The sequence below is a fragment of the Mustelus asterias genome, chromosome 22 (assembly GCF_964213995.1).
Source record: "Mustelus asterias chromosome 22, sMusAst1.hap1.1, whole genome shotgun sequence".
NCBI classification, from domain to species: domain Eukaryota; kingdom Metazoa; phylum Chordata; class Chondrichthyes; order Carcharhiniformes; family Triakidae; genus Mustelus; species Mustelus asterias.
In genome coordinates, this window is record NC_135822.1 from 74,431,307 (window position 1) to 74,447,922 (window position 16,616).

A 16,616-nucleotide genomic window follows, 5' to 3' on the forward strand; every position below is an offset into this window, starting at 1 on the left:
GTATCTCTCCCCTCTCACCTTAAACCTATGCCCTCTAGTTTTAGACTCCCCTACCTTTGGGAAAAGATATTGACTATCTAGCTGATCTGTGCCCCTCATTATTTTATCGACCTCTATAAAAGCTGACATTTCGAGTCCAGATGACCCTCTGGGTGACTGGACACCCAACTCAAGTATTGAGACGGGATGCACGAGGTTTCTGCACTGAAGTATTCTGTCTGTGTGAACACTCAGGATGATGGAGGGTGAAAATGAAGCAATTTGGGACAAAGGGACATTTTAATCCCAGTAAGGTCCAAAAACGGCCAAGATCTCGTTGACTGTAAAATCTGCCATTCTTCTTTCTCAGAAAGACTAAGGAAATTTGGCATGTCAGCTACGACTCTCACCAACTTTTAAAGAAAGCATTCTTTCTGGTTGTATCACAGCTTGGTATGGCTCCTGCTCTGCCCAAGACTGCAAGGAACTACAAAGGGTCGTGAATCTAGCCCAATCCATCACACAAACCAGCTTCCCATCCATTGACTCTGTCTACACTTCCCGCTGCCTCGGCAAAGCAGCCAGCATAATTGAGGACGCCACGCACCCCGGACATTCTCTCTTCCATCTTCTTCCTTCGGGAAAAAGATACAAAAGTCTGAGGTCACGTACCAACTGACTCAAGAACAGCTTCTTCCCTGCTGCTGTCAGACTTTTGAATGGACTTACCTTGCATTAAGTTGATCTTTCTCTACACCCTAGCTATGACTGTAACACTACATTCTGCACTCATTTCCTTCTCTATGAACGGTATGCTTTGTCTGTGTAGCGTGCAAGAAACAATATTTTTCACTGTATGTTAGTACATACAGAGGAGATGTCAGGGGTAAGTTTTTCACTCAGAGGGTGGTGGGTGAGTGGAATCGGCTGCCGTCAGTGGTGGTGGAGGCAAACTTGATAGGGCCTTTTAAGAGACTTCTGGATGAGTACATGGAACTTAATAGGAATGAGGGTTATAGGTAAGCCTATATATAAGCCGAGGTAGGTCGGGACATGACCGGTGCAACTTGTGGGCCAAAGGGCCTGTTTGTGCTGTATTTTTTCTATGTTCTATGTTCTACATGTGACAATAATAAATCAAATCAAATCAAATCAAATTCTGTGACTCAATGACAAAAACCCAGGGCTAACCTTTCAAGGCGAGCGTTCCTTGACTCTGCATGAATTTTAATGTCGTGTTTATAGCTGCAATATAGCCATTAAAAGGGGATGAGTGCCTGGCATGTGGCAAGTGTTTATTGATGGAGTGTTTGCAGTGGATTGGTATCAGGACAAGTCATTAACCCACCACAGGAGCCAGTAACCATGAGGTTTTCAATTCACCAAGTGACAGAGACAGAAAGAGAGACTGCATGCCCCTAGTGTCCACCTCCCCCCATCCCCACCACCAGCCACCCACCCCCTGCACTCTATCTCTCCAGTTCCTCCTTCTGTTCCTCAGACCATCTCCTGCCAGCCTGGGAGACACTTCCACCTCTCCCATCAATGGAGTGAGTAAATGCAAGCAGGGGGGGGCCCAATCTGGACAGCTTAAAAAAAAAGAACTTTCTATTCAAAGACTCGGGACTTCCTCTGACACTTGTCACCGTGGGCAAAAATGAGGCTGCTGCTTCTGCCAGTCCCGCAGCCCACGAGTATCGAGGAGGCAGTGTGCAGAGCCAGGGCAAAACCCTTCTAAAATGCTCAGCTGATGCTGGACGATTCGAATTGAAGACCAGGACAAAGTGCAAGGATTTCCTTGAGTGTGTACACATTGAGAATTTGCTCCCCTTCCGCTGTCTTACAAAAAGGGGAGGGTGGGGGGTTGGTGTGGAAGGGAAGAGAACTTCCCATTTCTCAAACTCCTGCTCATTCCTGAACGCTTCTGACTGGGTTGCAGGCTGCATTAAAGGCGCAAGGTTCCTTCACCCGTCCTCCAACCCCCCTCCCCAGCACCCCTTCCCCCCGGACTGCTGTCGAATTACTGTCGGCCGACAGGGAAACAACAAAAAAAAAGGGGCATTCTGCCAAACCTTTCGGTTGAAGGAGTCAGTGAGGAGCATCAGCGATGCACCCGTTAGCGTTTCAGTACATTTATGTGTAAGAACTTCTCTTTAATTCAAAGTCGCATTTGCAATGAACAGTTCTGCAGTAATTCGAGCATATTCTCTAATATTTAGCAATTTGAAAATGTATTTTTAATTAAGTCTGTGTATATTTTGCCATTATTTCTGTGACAGATGCTTGCAGTTCATATTGCTCTGCTCCCAAGCCCAGGTGAGTACATGATATACTTTATTACAATTGATCTCAGTTTGAGATATTGAAATGTGAAGAGAGTTGGTGTGTATAATTTTAAGGGTCCTTTCTGATGTTGTAGGCAAACTGTATTGTTTAAGAATGTTGCTGCCTCTTTAAAGTCCTTGAACTTTTACAGAACAAGTTTAAGATTATTCCTTATTTCGACCCAGCTTTTTAAAAGAAAGCTCCCATTTCTTTTGCTGGAGGAAGTTTGAGTTTGTCTTTATGTAGTCCCTTTGACAGAGAGCCCTGAGGAGCCTTCTGGAGCAAGTCAGTGAGTGAATTACCTTGAACGTGAGGTGACTCTTGGCTATGTAGGCAAGCGCGTGGGCCACATAGCTGGCATGGCTGGGTCGTGTGCAGATAGCGAGCTTTGCCCAGAGGCGGGCGAGAAAGAAAAAATATTAAAAGATATGGAGAGTAAGAGGTGGGGAGAAAAGCAATATCGCTGAAAGGATGAGCTAAATCTTTGTGGTGTTTCCCAGCCAACGCAGGGGACTACCTAAATTCCTCACATGTGCTTCCGGAGTGTAAAATAAAATGAGGCGGGAACACAAAAGAGTCACTTTGGTTTTTTTTATTTTGTGTGAAAACTGATGTATTTGTGAGTGCGGCAGTGGGATGGGGGAAACAAGTCTGCTCATTCGCAATGGGATCGGATCAATATGAGCCAGTGTCTCCGAGTTAATCTCCAATCTGCCAGCAGATTCATCGGCATCCTGACATTGATTCTATTTAAAGGACATTGTTTTAAGATCGTCATTCACAAATGGACAGGACAATCACTGACCCGGATGATGAATTAGTGCAGAAGTTTGTACCTATTACACTTAGGTATAATTATATAGACTGATGTTACAGTAGGAGTTAAGAATCAATCTTTTTTTTAAATTCATGTGACTAGAAAAGGGGAAATATAAAGCACCAATAAAATTTCCTTCTTTACATTCCTTCTAAGCATGAAGCTCAACCTAATTAATCTAATCCAATCAAGTTTAAAATGTGATTGTAATGTGGGCAAGAGGAGGGAGCGGGAGAGAGTCCATTAAATCCACACTATTTGTTGTTTCAATATCAGTTGTGATAACATCAAACTAAGTTCAACAGCAGACGTGTTGGATGGTGACTGCATCGTTTAAAAAGGTTTCTTGTTTTATATTGTGGAAAGAGTTCTTACTTATTTCACAATAATTTATTCAATGAAAAAGAACAAAACACTTGCAGTTGGTTGTCTGTGTGGAATTCTCCCCGTGTCAGCGTGGGTTTCCTCCGGTTGCTCCGGTTTCCTCCAACAGTCCAAAGATGTGCAGGTTGGGTGGATTGGCCATGCTAAATTGCCCCTAGGTTAGATGGATTAGCCCATAGTAAATGTATGGGCTTACGGGGATAGGATGGAGGAGAGGGCCTGGGTAAAATACTCAGAGAGTTGGTGCAGTCTCGATGGGCTGAATGGTCTCTTCTGCACTGTAAGGGTTCTATAGAGTTGTCGAGTCGTACAGCGCAGAAAAGGCCCTTGAGCCCATCGAGTTCTCTTGCACCTTACTGTGCGGCACGGTGGCACAGTGGTTAGCACTACTGCCTCACAGCGCCAGGGACCCAGGTTCGATTCCCGGCTTGGGTCACTGTGTGGAGTTTGCACGTTCTCCCCGTGTCTGCATGGGTTTCCTGCGGGCGCTCCGGGTTCCTCCCACAGTCTGAAAGACGTGCTGGTTAGGGTGCATTTACCTGAACAGGCGCCGTACTGTGGCGACTCGGGGAATTTCACAGTAACTTCCTTGCAGTGTTGATGTAAGCCTTACTTGTGACACTAATAAATAAACTTTACTTTTACTTTACCTTTCACATCCTTCGGATATCCCAAAGCTTTACAGCCAATCAAGCAGTTTTTAGTGTGTAGCCATTGTTAGAATGCAGAAAAGATGGGTGTGAATTAATGCACAGCAAGCTCCCAAAAACAGCAATGAGATTATCTGTTTTCAATGATATTACTTGAGGGATAAATATTGGCCCATGACACCAGGAAGAACTCCCCCCCTTCCTTTTTTATGCACAACTGAGGGAGCAGATGGGGGCACACTTAAACATCTCATCTAAAAAAACAGCACCTACAACAGTGCAGCACTCTCAGTACTGCCAGCCAAGTGTCGGACAAAGTGATGTGTGCAAGTCTATGGAATGGGACTTGAATCCACAACTGGAGGTGATAGTGATCCCCACAGTGGCTGCCACCGATTAAGCTGGAGGATGAATTTGGGATGGGTTTCTGAGAAAATGTGTCCCTCAGCAGCTTGTTGTCTGTCACCCCTAATCATTCATGCTGATCTTACCCCCTACTGCTCATCCAATATCCTTCCCCTTCACTTTTTCACCACTCAATTATCTTCCGTCTCCCCACTCAACTGTCTACTTAACCCCTTTATTGTCTCCCATGTTCTGCTGTCACTGACCCACCATCCACATCCCCGTCCCTGACTATTTTCTCTACCTCTCTTTTCGATTTTTGTCCTCAGAGGCTTAGTTTGTTTTCAAAATTTAACATTTAAAAAATTAGAATGAGTTTTTAAAAACTTGCCTACCTGCCTTTACTATACCTGTGACCATCTCTCTGCCATCCTCTGTGTCTCTCTCTCTCTCTCTGCAATGCCAGTCTCTCTATGTACATGCCCCTCTCTCTGAAACCAGTCTCTCTCTCTCTCCCTGTGATACCAGTGTGTGTGTGTGTCTCTCTCTCTCGCTCTCCCTGTGACACAGTGTCTGTGTGTGTGTGTGTCTCTCTCTCTCTACCACTGTCTCTCTCTCTCTTCCTGTGATACCAGTGTCTGTGTGTGTGTGTGTGTGTGTGTGTGTCTCTCTCTCTCTCCCTGTGGTACCTGTGTGTGTGTCTCTCTCTCTCTCTCCCTGTGACACAGTGTCTGTGTGTGTGTGTGTCTCTCTCCCTGTGACACAGTGTCTGTGTCTCTCTCTCTCTCTCATCTCCCTATGACACCAGTGTATATGTGTGTGTGTGTGTGTGTGTCTCTCTCTCTGGGTGATACCAGTGTCTCTCTCTCCCTGTGATACCAGTGTCTGTGTGTGTGTGTGTCTCTCTCTCTCTCTCGCTCTCCCTATGACACCAGTGTATATGTGTGTGTGTCTCTCTCTCTGGGTGATACCAGTGTCTGTGTGTGTGTGTGTGTGTGTGTCTCTCTCTGGGTGATACCAGTGTCTGTGTGTGTGTGTGTGTGTGTGTGTGTGTGTCTCTCTCTGGGTGATACCAGTGTCTGTGTGTGTGTGTGTCTCTCTCTCTCTCTCTCGCTCTCCCTGTGACAGTGTCTGTGTGTGTGTGTCTCTCTCTCTCTCTCGCTCTCCCTATGACACCAGTGTATATGTGTGTGTGTGTCTCTCTCTGGGTGATACCAGTGTCTGTGTGTGTGTGTGTGTGTGTCTCTCTCTGGGTGATACCAGTGTCTGTGTGTGTGTGTCTCTCTCTGGGTGTTACCAGTGTCTGTGTGTGTGTGTGTGTCTCTCTCTCTGGGTGATACCAGTGTCTGTGTGTGTGTGTGTGTCTCTCTCTCTGGGTGATACCAGTGTCTGTGTGTGTGTGTGTGTGTCTCTCTCTCTGGGTGATACCAGTGTCTGTGTGTGTGTGTCTCTCTCTGGGTGATACCAGTGTCTGTGTGTGTGTGTGTGTGTCTCTCTCTCTGGGTGATACCAGTGTCTGTGTGTGTGTGTGTCTCTCTCTCTCTGGGTGATACCAGTGTCTGTGTGTGTGTGTGTGTCTCTCTCTGGGTGATACCAGTGTCTGTGTGTGTGTGTGTGTGTCTCTTTCTCTCTGGGTGAGGGGGGATTTTCCGCTTCCATTTCCCCCAGGTGGGATCCGCAATGGGATCAGGAAATCTCACTAAATGTCCATATTGTGTTCCCGCTGACATGAGAGTGTGATGCCGTTGTTCCCATTCCCACCAGTGATGTGACGTGAATCCGACACTCAATATACTACATATCATTACCAGTCAATATACTACATATCATTACCAGTCAATATACTACATATCTACGCCTGAAGCATCCCCCCCCCCACCCCCATAAGAAAATCCATTCACGTTGGCATCAGGGCAGACTGGCATGAATTACCACTGCTCTCCCACAGCATGTACCTGGCAGGCAGACATCCCCCCACCCCCATCAGAGGAGCTCAGGTGAGTGCATCGCTCAGAGGGGAGAAGGTCATGCCTGGGCAGTGCCCTCTGGTACCCCATACTGTTGCTGGCAGGGCAGGCTCAATCAGAGCCCATTCTGCCCGCGTGACATTGTGGGACCGGCCCCTCACCATTCTTGTTTCCATGTTCCCAATGGTATGGCAGGGAAAACCACCTTTGGTGCCAGCGGCTTCAACACCCATTTTCCCTCCTGCTGTCACACTTAGACCGCAAGGAACTACAAAAGGTCGTGAATATAGCCCAATCCATCACCCAAACCAGCCTCCCATCCATTGACTCTGCCTACACTTCCCGCTGCCTCGGCAAAGCAGCCAGCATAATTAAGGACCCCACACACCCCGGACATTCTCTCTTCCACCTTCTTCCATCGGGAAAAAGATACAAAAGTCTGAGGTCACGTACCAACCGACTCAAGAACAGCTTCTTCCCTGCTGCTGTCAGACTTTTGAATGGACCTACCTCACATTAAGTTGATCTTTTTCTACTCCCTAGCTATGACTGTAACACTACAATCTGCACTCTCTCATTTCTTTCTCTATGAACGGTATGTTTTGTCTCTAAAGCGCGCAAGAAACAATACTTTTCACTGATGTTAATACATGTGACAATAATAAATCAAATCAAATCAAATCATTCTGCCAAATCGAGGTGAAATTCTGTCCTGTCTCTAAAACCAACCTCTCTCTTTCTCTGTGCCTCTCTCTGCGTGTCTCTCTCTGTCTCTCCCTCTCTGTGATGCCAGTGTCCCTGTGTTTCTCTTTCTCTAAAATCTCTGTCTCTCTGTGTGATACCAGTTTCTGTGTGTCTCTTTCTGATAGCCATCTCCCTCTGCAATGCCAGTCTCTCTCTCTGTGTCTCTCTCTGAAACCAGTCTCTCTCTCTCTCTCGCTCACATACACTTCAATCACTTTCCCCCTCAGTTACTTTCTCAACAAAAGCTACAAGTGTAATAATGTCCTGTCACTTTTATCTCTTTTGCATTCACACACTCACATGCTCATTAAAATATAAATTCACTTTAATAAATCTTTTGAAAATGATTCTTTGTTTTCTAGTCATTTGAAGTGAGGCCACTGAGTGATTTAAAAAATACACAAAGTTTCTGATTTGCAATTGTCCACTCCATCCTACAGCCCAAGGTGAAATTCACTCCCACCTCCTCCCCCAACAGAGAATAATTCAACGGTAAATTTAAACATATAGGCCGGGATTCTCCCAAAATAATTCTAAGTGTTGAATTCGTGTTAAAACTGGAGTAAATCACGCTGGTTTTTTCAGTGGGAGTTTCAGAATGAATCTCCCACACCCTGCGTATTGCAGAGTGCACGAACGTGAATCACTCCAGAAACCAGTGGGCGGGGCCTATTCCCGCTGGAGAGGCGGCAGCATAGCGCTGAGTGCGCCACTGCGCATGCGCTGATCAGTCAGCGCCGAGATCAGCGCATGCGCAGTGGCTCCACACTGCCGGCTTCCCGATCGCTGGCCAGCCCCGCGATCCCTGCATCGCCAGCCATGCGACCCCCCCCTCCCCGCCCCGCCCCCCCCCCCCTCGCCCCCCACACAGCCCAATCGCTGGCCCCCCTAGATGTGTCTGGATCCAGCCCCGACCTCCCCCCTCACCTTCCCAGCCTGTCTCGATCTCCCCATCACACTCCCCAGCCCACCAGCAGACCCTCCCCACCCCGCAGCACTGAACCCTCTAGCAGGCTCACATCCCCCCCCCCCGACCCCACCACCACCCCCATGGCCAGCCCCGATCGGTGGCCTCCCTCCCTCCCTCCCCCACCGATCTTTACTGCAGCATGGCAGTGGGAACCCCAACTCCCACTGATTGCTCCATCCACAGAGGCCCCACCCCCATTAGGCCCTGCCCGCTTGGCAGTGCCCCATGCCTGATCGGCAGTACCAAGGTGCCCCCGGGCTTTGGCACTTTGCCCCCTGGGCAGTGCCGGAGGCCCAGGCTGGCACTGCCAAGGTGCCAATGCCTAGGGGGCACCCCCCCCGGCGCCCGACCCTCTGAGGGGCCTCGATGCCCCCCCCCCCCTTTACTCCAGCGGGGTTGGGCCACCAGCTCCCCACAAGTGGGGACTTTACTAAACCCTGCTGGAGTGACACACTCCTGGTGGGGGAAGGAGAGGCGAGCGAGTCCGGAGGCTTCAGTCCCGGGCCTGCTAATGGGATTTAAATGATATTAAAATTACCTGCTGCATATACTAGGCAGCACCTCGCTGATTTCCAGCATGGAGCTGGCGGCATTGGAAATCCAGCGCTGGGAGACGCGAGCAGGCCCGGACGCCCAGTGCGAATCGGCCACCGCTAGAATCTCCCAGCCCGCTGCACTCAAAAAGCAGCGCAGTGGGATGGGAAAATCGCCCCCGTAGACTCTGTGACTGTAAAATATATAAATTAAAACAATATGTTGTTTAAACAATACACAATATAATTTTCGGGTTAAGTCCCCTGTACTGGATAAATCTGGTGAACAAAAATCCTTTCTGAAAACATTCTGAATGACAGCAGATATGTGTATGTATAAATATATATGTAATGATAGCTAGCAGATATATACATATCGACACATATACATAGTGAATATTGAATGATGGATACATATACATGGTGCATATAGATAGCAGATGTATGCATCAGTATACATGTACATGATATATATGGAATGATAGATAATGATAGGTATGTAGGTATGTACACATATATGTGTAATGATAGATAGCAGATATGTGCATAGGTATACATATACATGGTGTATATGGAATGATAGAACATAGAACATAGAAAAGCTACAGCACAAACAGGCCCTTTGGCCCACAAGTTGCGCCGAACATGTCCCTACCTACTAGGCTTACCTAGAACCCTCTATCTTGTCAACTTCCATGAACTTATCCAAAAGTCTCTTAAAAGACCCTATCGAATCCGCCTCCACCACCACTACCGGCAGCCGATTCCACTCACCCACCACCCTCTGAGTGAAAAACTTACCCCTAACATCTCCTCTGTACCTACTCCCCAGCACCCTAAACCTGTGGCCTCTCGTGACAACCATTTCAGCCCTGGGTAAAAGCCTCTGAGAATCCACTCTATCAATACCTCTCAACATCTGATAGATAACAGATATGTGCATATGTACACATTTGTCTGATATATATAGAATGATGGCAGATATAGAACATAGAACATAGAACATAGAACATTACAGCGCAGAACAGGCCCTTCGGCCCACGATGTTGCACCGACCAGTTAAAAAAAAAAACTGTGACCCTCCAACCTAAACCAATTTCTTTTCGTCCATGAACCTATCTACGGATCTCTTAAACGCCCCCAAACTAGGCGCATTTACTACTGATGCTGGCAGGGCATTCCAATCCCTCACCACCCTCTGGGTAAAGAACCTACCCCTGACATCGGTTCTATAACTACCCCCCCTCAATTTAAAGCCATGCCCCCTCGTGCTGGATTTCTCCATCAGAGGAAAAAGGCTATCACTATCCACCCTATCTAAACCTCTAATCATCTTATATGTTTCAATAAGATCCCCTCTTAGCCGCCGCCTTTCCAGCGAAAACAATCCCAAATCCCTCAGCCTCTCCTCATAGGATCTCCCCTCCATACCAGGCAACATCCTGGTAAACCTCCTCTGCACCCTCTCCAAAGCCTCCACATCCTTCCTGTAATGTGGGGACCAGAACTGCACACAGTACTCCAAGTGCGGCCGCACCAGAGTTGTGTACAGTTGCAACATAACGCTACGACTCCTAAATTCAATCCCCCTACCAATAAACGCCAAGACACCATATGCCTTCTTAACAACCTTATCTACTTGATTCCCAACTTTCAGGGATCTATGCACACATACACCTAGATCCCTCTGCTCCTCCACACTATTCAAAGTCCTCCCGTTAGCCCTATACTCAACACATCTGTTATTCCTACCAAAGTGAATTACCTCACACTTCTCCGCATTAAACTCCATCCGCCACCTCTCGGCCCAACTTTGCAACCTGTCTAAGTCTTCCTGCAAACTACGACACCCTTCCTCACTGTCTACCACACCACCGACTTTGGTGTCATCAGCAAATTTGCTAATCCACCCAACTATACCCTCATCCAGATCATTAATAAATATTACAAACAGCAGTGGCCCCAAAACAGATCCCTGAGGTACACCACTTGTAACCGCACTCCATGATGAATATTTACTATCAACCACCACCCTCTGTTTCCTATCCGCTAGCCAATTCCTGATCCAATTTCCTAGATCACCCCCAATCCCATACATCTGCATTTTCTGCAGAAGCCTACCATGGTGAACCTTATCAAACGCCTTACTAAAATCCATATATACCACGTCCACTGCCTTGCCCCCATCCACCTCCTTGGTCACTTTCTCAAAAAACTCAATATGTGCGTAGGTATACATAAACATGGTAGATATCTTCCCATCTTCTTCAGTCTTGGAGCTTATCAAAAGCTCAGTTGCTGTTCTGTTCACCCACCACCCCTTTGCTTTGCTGTCCAATCGGTCTTCTAGTCTGGCACTGCCTCGACTTTAAAATTCTCATCCTTGTTTTCAATTCCTTCCCTGCGGCAACCTCCTCCAGCCCCACAGCTCTCTGAGATCTCTGTATACCTCCAGTTCCAGTCTTTCTTGTCTCCCGCTCCTTTACAGACGGCCTCCACTAAACTCTGGCAATCACTCCCCAAGTCTCTTGCTTTAACGTTAAAACCATTAAAACCAACATCTTTTGCCAACCTTTTGGTCATCTGAGCTTCTCTCTCTCTCTGATTCCTTGGTCAGATTTGTCTGATTGTGTGTGAAGCACTGTGTTACTACCTTAAAGGTGCTGTATATCAATGCAAATTGTGGTTATTGAGATGGAAAAAGAGGAAGAATGAAAGGAATTTTCCCCCTCCCCCCCACCACCAATGGTGTATTTTCCGGCGGTGACCCACCATTGGCTGCCAACGGCATCTTCCAGTCCCACTGACGTCCGCAGGGTTTTGCATGCCCCGCACCCTCCTCTGCCGGGGGATGTGCCATGGGGGGGAGCATGGGCATGGGGAGTCACCATCGGTGGGACTGGAAGATCCCACCAGCAGGAAGGACTGGAGAATTTGGGGCCAATGGACGCCTGAAGTGAGAACAGAAAATGCCAGAAATGCGCAGCAGGCCAGTTGGTAAATGGAGGAGAAAAGACAAGGTGAAAGTTGCAGGTTAGCTCCCGGATGGGAACGTTTCCCTCCTCCCTGCGGTTTGTGTGGAGCCATTAGCTTTAGCTGCTTTCGAAGGTGAAGCGAGATTTCAGGAAGATTCCACATGATGCGTGTGTTTGATTTGATTTGGTTTATTATTGTCACATGTATTGGGATACAGTGAAAAGTATTGCAGACAAAACATTCCGTTCATAGAGTACATAGGGGAGAAGGAAATGATAGGGTGCAGAATATAGTGTTACAGTCATAGCTGGGGTGTAGAGAAAGATCAACCAAAATATGTGTGTGTCCCTGTGTGTGTGTGTGTGTGTGTGTGTGTGTGAATATTTTATGTGCACCAGTGGTCACCAGTGGAGTGCCCCAGGGACCCTTGCTGTTTGTCATTTTCATATATGACCTGGATGAGGAAGTGGAGGGATGGGTTGGTAAGTTTGCCGACGACACGAAGGTTGGTGGTGTTGTGGATAGTTTGGAGGGATGTCAGAAGCTGCAGCGTGACATAGATAGGATGCAAGATTGGGCGGAGAAGTGGCAGATGGACTTCAACCCAGATAAATGTGTAGTGGTCCATTTTGGCAGGTCAAATGGGATGAAGGAGTATAATATCAAGGGTAAGACTCTTAGCAGTGTAGAGGATCAGAAGGATCTTGGGGTCCAGGTTCATAGGACTCTTAAATCGGCCTCGCAGGTAGAGGAGGTGGTTAAGAAGGCGTATGGTGTGCTGGCCTTCATCAATCGAGGGATTGAGTTTAGGAGTCGGGAGATAATGATGCAGCTTTATAAGACCCTCGTCAGACCCCACTTGGAGTACTGTGCTCAGTTCTGGTCACCTCATTACAGGAGGGATGTGGAAATTATTGAAAGGGTGCAGAGAAGATTTACAAGGATGTTGCCTGGATTGGTTGGCATGCCTTATGAGGATAGGTTGAGGGAGCTCGGTCTTTTCTCCTTGGAGAGACGAAGGATGAGAGGTGACCTGATAGAGGTGTACAAGATGTTGAGAGGTATAGATCGGGTGGATTCTCGGAGGCTTTTTCCCAGGGCTGAAATGGCTGCTACGAGAGGACACAGATTAAGGTGCTGGGGAGTAGGTACAGAGGAGATGTCAGGGATAAGTTTTTCACTCAGAGGGTGGTGGGTGAGTGGAATCGGCTGCCGTCAGTGGTGGAGGCAAACGCGATAGGGTCTTTTAAGAGACTTCTGGATGTGTACATGGGACTTAATAGGATTGAGGGTTATAGGTAAGCCTATATATAAGCCTAGGTAGGTAGGGACATGACCGGCGCAACTTGTGGGCTGAAGGGCCTGTTTGTGCTGTATTTTTTCTATGTTCTATGTGCATGTGTATTTTATGTGCACTGTATGTACGTGTGTGTTTTATATGCATTGTGTGTGCATGTATTTTATGTGCATTGTGTGTGTGTGTGTTTTATGTGCATTGGGTGTGTGTGTTTTATGTGCATTGGGTGTGTGTGTTTTATGTGCATTGGGTGTGTGTGTTTTATGTGCATTGTGTGTGCATGTATGTGTGCATTGTAAGTGCATTCAGACAGAACCTATTTGCGATTTCACAATCCATAGTGACGATGGCAATTCACCCTTTAATTGTTTGGGAGCTGTGGAGAGGATTCTGTTTGAACATCATCAGGATGCTACCAGATGCTGGCCCAGACCAGAGCTGCTTCTCTGAAGGGCATTAGTGAACCTGTTGTCTTTCTATGATCAGCCACTTTATTCTGGTTTCAGATTTCTTGAATTCAATTTCAGAATGAGCTGTTGCTCGATTCGAACTGAAGAACTTTGGGTTGCTAATCCAAGCTGACTCTAGTTAGCCCGAGGCTAACTCGTCCCCGCTGGGTATCCTCATTGTGTGAGCTATATAGTGAACTTTTTGATGGATTATTTGACTCTAAAAGGCACCAACACCAATGCAACCTCTCTCCCCACCCCTGCCACCCCAAGGGGCACTTTTCCTCAGGGAAGGCATGGGAGTGATTCGGTGCAGTTTCTATCTTGCCTGAGATCTCCGAGGCTGAGATAGACAACAGCCACATTGGCTAAGTTCAGCTAACCTACCGGGAATCGAACCTCCTGGTATGAAGTGTATCTGGGGCCGCTTTGTACCTGGCTGATAATGGGACTACCCTTGATTGGCTGGAAAGTGCTACGGAACATCCTGAGTTTATGCACGCAGCAAGTTCTTCCTTTCCAAGTATTTAAACTTTAAAGCTTAAAGTTTATTTTCATTCGTCACAAGTAAGGCTTGCATTAACACTGCAATGAAGTTACTGTGAAATTCCCCTAGTCGCCACACTCCTGCACCTGTTCGGTTCAATGCACCTAACCAGCCCCTTGGGGTGGCAGGGGTGGGGAGAGAGGTTGCATTGGTGTTGATGCCTTTTATAGTCAAATAATCCATCAGAAAGTTCACTATATAGCTCACACAATGACCCAGTGGGGACGAGTTTGGGAGGAAAACGCAGCACCCGGAGGAAACCCACGCAGACACGGGGAGAACATGCAGACTCCACACAGACAGTGACCCAAACTGGGAATCGAACCTGGGAACCCTGGCGCTGTGAGGCAGCAGTGCTCACCACTGTGTTTTATGTGCATTTTATTTTCCTTTGCCAGTTGGCAGTGATTGAAAATGATAATGGGTATTTATTTAGATGGTGAGTGTTGATACACCACTGGGGAACTAACTGTGTGAGGAGGTGTTGCTAAGCCCAGTATTGGATGCTGAATCCGACTGAATGATTCCGCTGTGCCCCAGTCATGGCAGCTCACCCAGTGTCACTGCAGTATCCACCATGCGCTATAGGTGGGTAAATTCCCTCCTTCCACAGATACTATCCCCAGATAAAAAATTGGGCATGTCAGTAGTCGGACGATACAAAAACCTGAGAAAAATTATCCTTCATTCCATGCAACTGAATTATTTTAATTTGAATAAGAAGATCAAAGTATTTCCAGCCATCTATCAATAGCTGAGAACATATTTCTTAGTTTGTCTGTATAATCATTCATCCCTAACTGCCTGTCCATCCATCCAACAATTTCTCGAGGTATCTAAAGTATCTCTATCTCTTCATCCGTTCATATCCATCATCTGTCCTTGTTAGGAAAATTATCTGCCCTTTGGGCGGCACGGTGGCACAGTGGTTAGCACTGCTGCCTCACAGCGCCAGGGACCCGGGTTCAATACCGGCCTCGGGTCACTGTCTGTGTGGAGTTTGCACATTCTCCCCGTGTCTGCGTGGGGGTTTGCTCCGGGTGCTCCAGTTTCCTCCCACAGTCCAAAGATGTGCTGGTTAGATTGATTGGCCATGGTAAATGTGTGGAGTTATGGGGATAGAGCGGAGATGGGGGCCTGGGTGCGATACTCTTCAGGAGAGTGAATGCAGATCCGATGGGCTGAATGGCCTCCTTCTGCTTTGTACGGTTCCATTCTATTCTATGATCTTTCTAGATCAACTCATCAACTTGTGTCAATCTAGATCTGTCAATTGATTGTTCTGGATCTATTTTAACTCAATCTTTCTATTCATCTTTCTCCATCTCTATCTATTAATGTATTTCTGTGTGCCTATTTCTGCACCAATTTTGTGACAAATATCTAAATCTAGCTCTTTACTAATGACCTATTGATCGATGTTTCTTATCTATTAATTAACTGCCTATCAATCTCAATTTCTTTGTCTATCGAGAGTCATCTTTCTACATATCCATCTCTAGCTGTTTATCTGGTTATATCTATGCATATTCGATCTACACACACATACATATAACATTTTATCATATAATGTGTGTGTTTGTACGATCAATCCTTTTCCATTGTCAAAGAATCTCTTTCTATTGATACAGTCTGTGAGGTTGATGGGTCCTAATGGTAGCTCTGAAGGAATAACTACTTTGAATCACAAGTTTACTGCGGTGCAGTGCTGCGCCTGTAATCAGCTGATTAACATCAATGTATATTTGTGTACATATGTACAGATTTTTCGATCCAAAACGCCTTCCTTTCTGCCTGTTAGACAGTCTCCGAGCCGAACACAGGCCCAGAAGGACTGCTACCTTCCTCTCTCCCGTACACACCCACCTCCCCCATCACAAGCGGTGTCATCCACCAGATTTTCTGCAAGTCGCTCCCACAAAGTCATTCTCAGCCCTCCCATATTTGCAGTGCCGTCTGCTGTCTCCCGGGAAGAGTCGCAGCCTTTAAAGAAAGGTGTAAAAATAGTGACATTCTTCAAAAGCAAGGCTGGAAAAGCCTCCCAGGAAGAGCCACAAAGATCTTGCCCTCTCGCGACTATTTCAGGATCTGGCCCCACAGTGCTGAGGTTACTACACTGAGCTGCTTTGGTGGCAAATGTGCAAAGTGCGAAGGGGTGTTTATGTTGGCAGGTGACTGCATTAGAAGAAAGACAGAACTCGCATTTATAAAGCACTTTTAATGACCTTGAGATGTCCTCATGCCAATGGGACTTCACGGCCAATGAAACTTCCTTCACGTGCACTCATTGTTGTAAAGCAGGAAGCAGAGCAGCCAATTTGCACAGCAAGATCCCACAAACAGCAATGTGTGAATGTATTGGCTCAGTGATAAGTATGGAAAGAATCACATCTCTTTCTTCATATGGTAGCTGTGACATCTTTCACTTCACCTGAGAAAGTGCCGATTGCAGTAAGTAGTACGTAGAGTTAGGCCACAGATCAGCCATGACCCCACTGAATAGCAGAACAGACGCAAGGGGTTAAATGGCCTTCTCCTGTTGCTATATTCACTGCCTCACTGAAAGTGTCAAGAGTTGATCCAGCCCTGGATGGGACTGGAATCCATGACGTTTAGACAGGAGATGTGAAGGA

The 16,616-nt window shown here is 46.9% G+C and overlaps 1 protein-coding gene across 2 annotated transcripts in view; it reads left to right on the forward strand.

Annotated features, from left to right (window-relative positions):
- Nucleotides 1-1,478: 1,478 nt before the first annotated feature.
- Nucleotides 1,479-16,616, forward strand: part of fgf17 (fibroblast growth factor 17) — a 33,513-nt gene continuing 18,375 nt past the window's right edge. The window contains exons 1-2 of one of the 2 annotated variants that reach the window (XM_078239656.1): nucleotides 1,479-2,118; nucleotides 2,259-2,295. In XM_078239656.1, the coding sequence (XP_078095782.1) occupies nucleotides 2,087-2,118; nucleotides 2,259-2,295 (69 nt within the window). In that variant the 5' untranslated portion in view covers nucleotides 1,479-2,086. The remainder of the gene's footprint in view (nucleotides 2,119-2,258; nucleotides 2,296-16,616) is intronic. The other variant, XM_078239657.1, reaches the window with a different exon arrangement.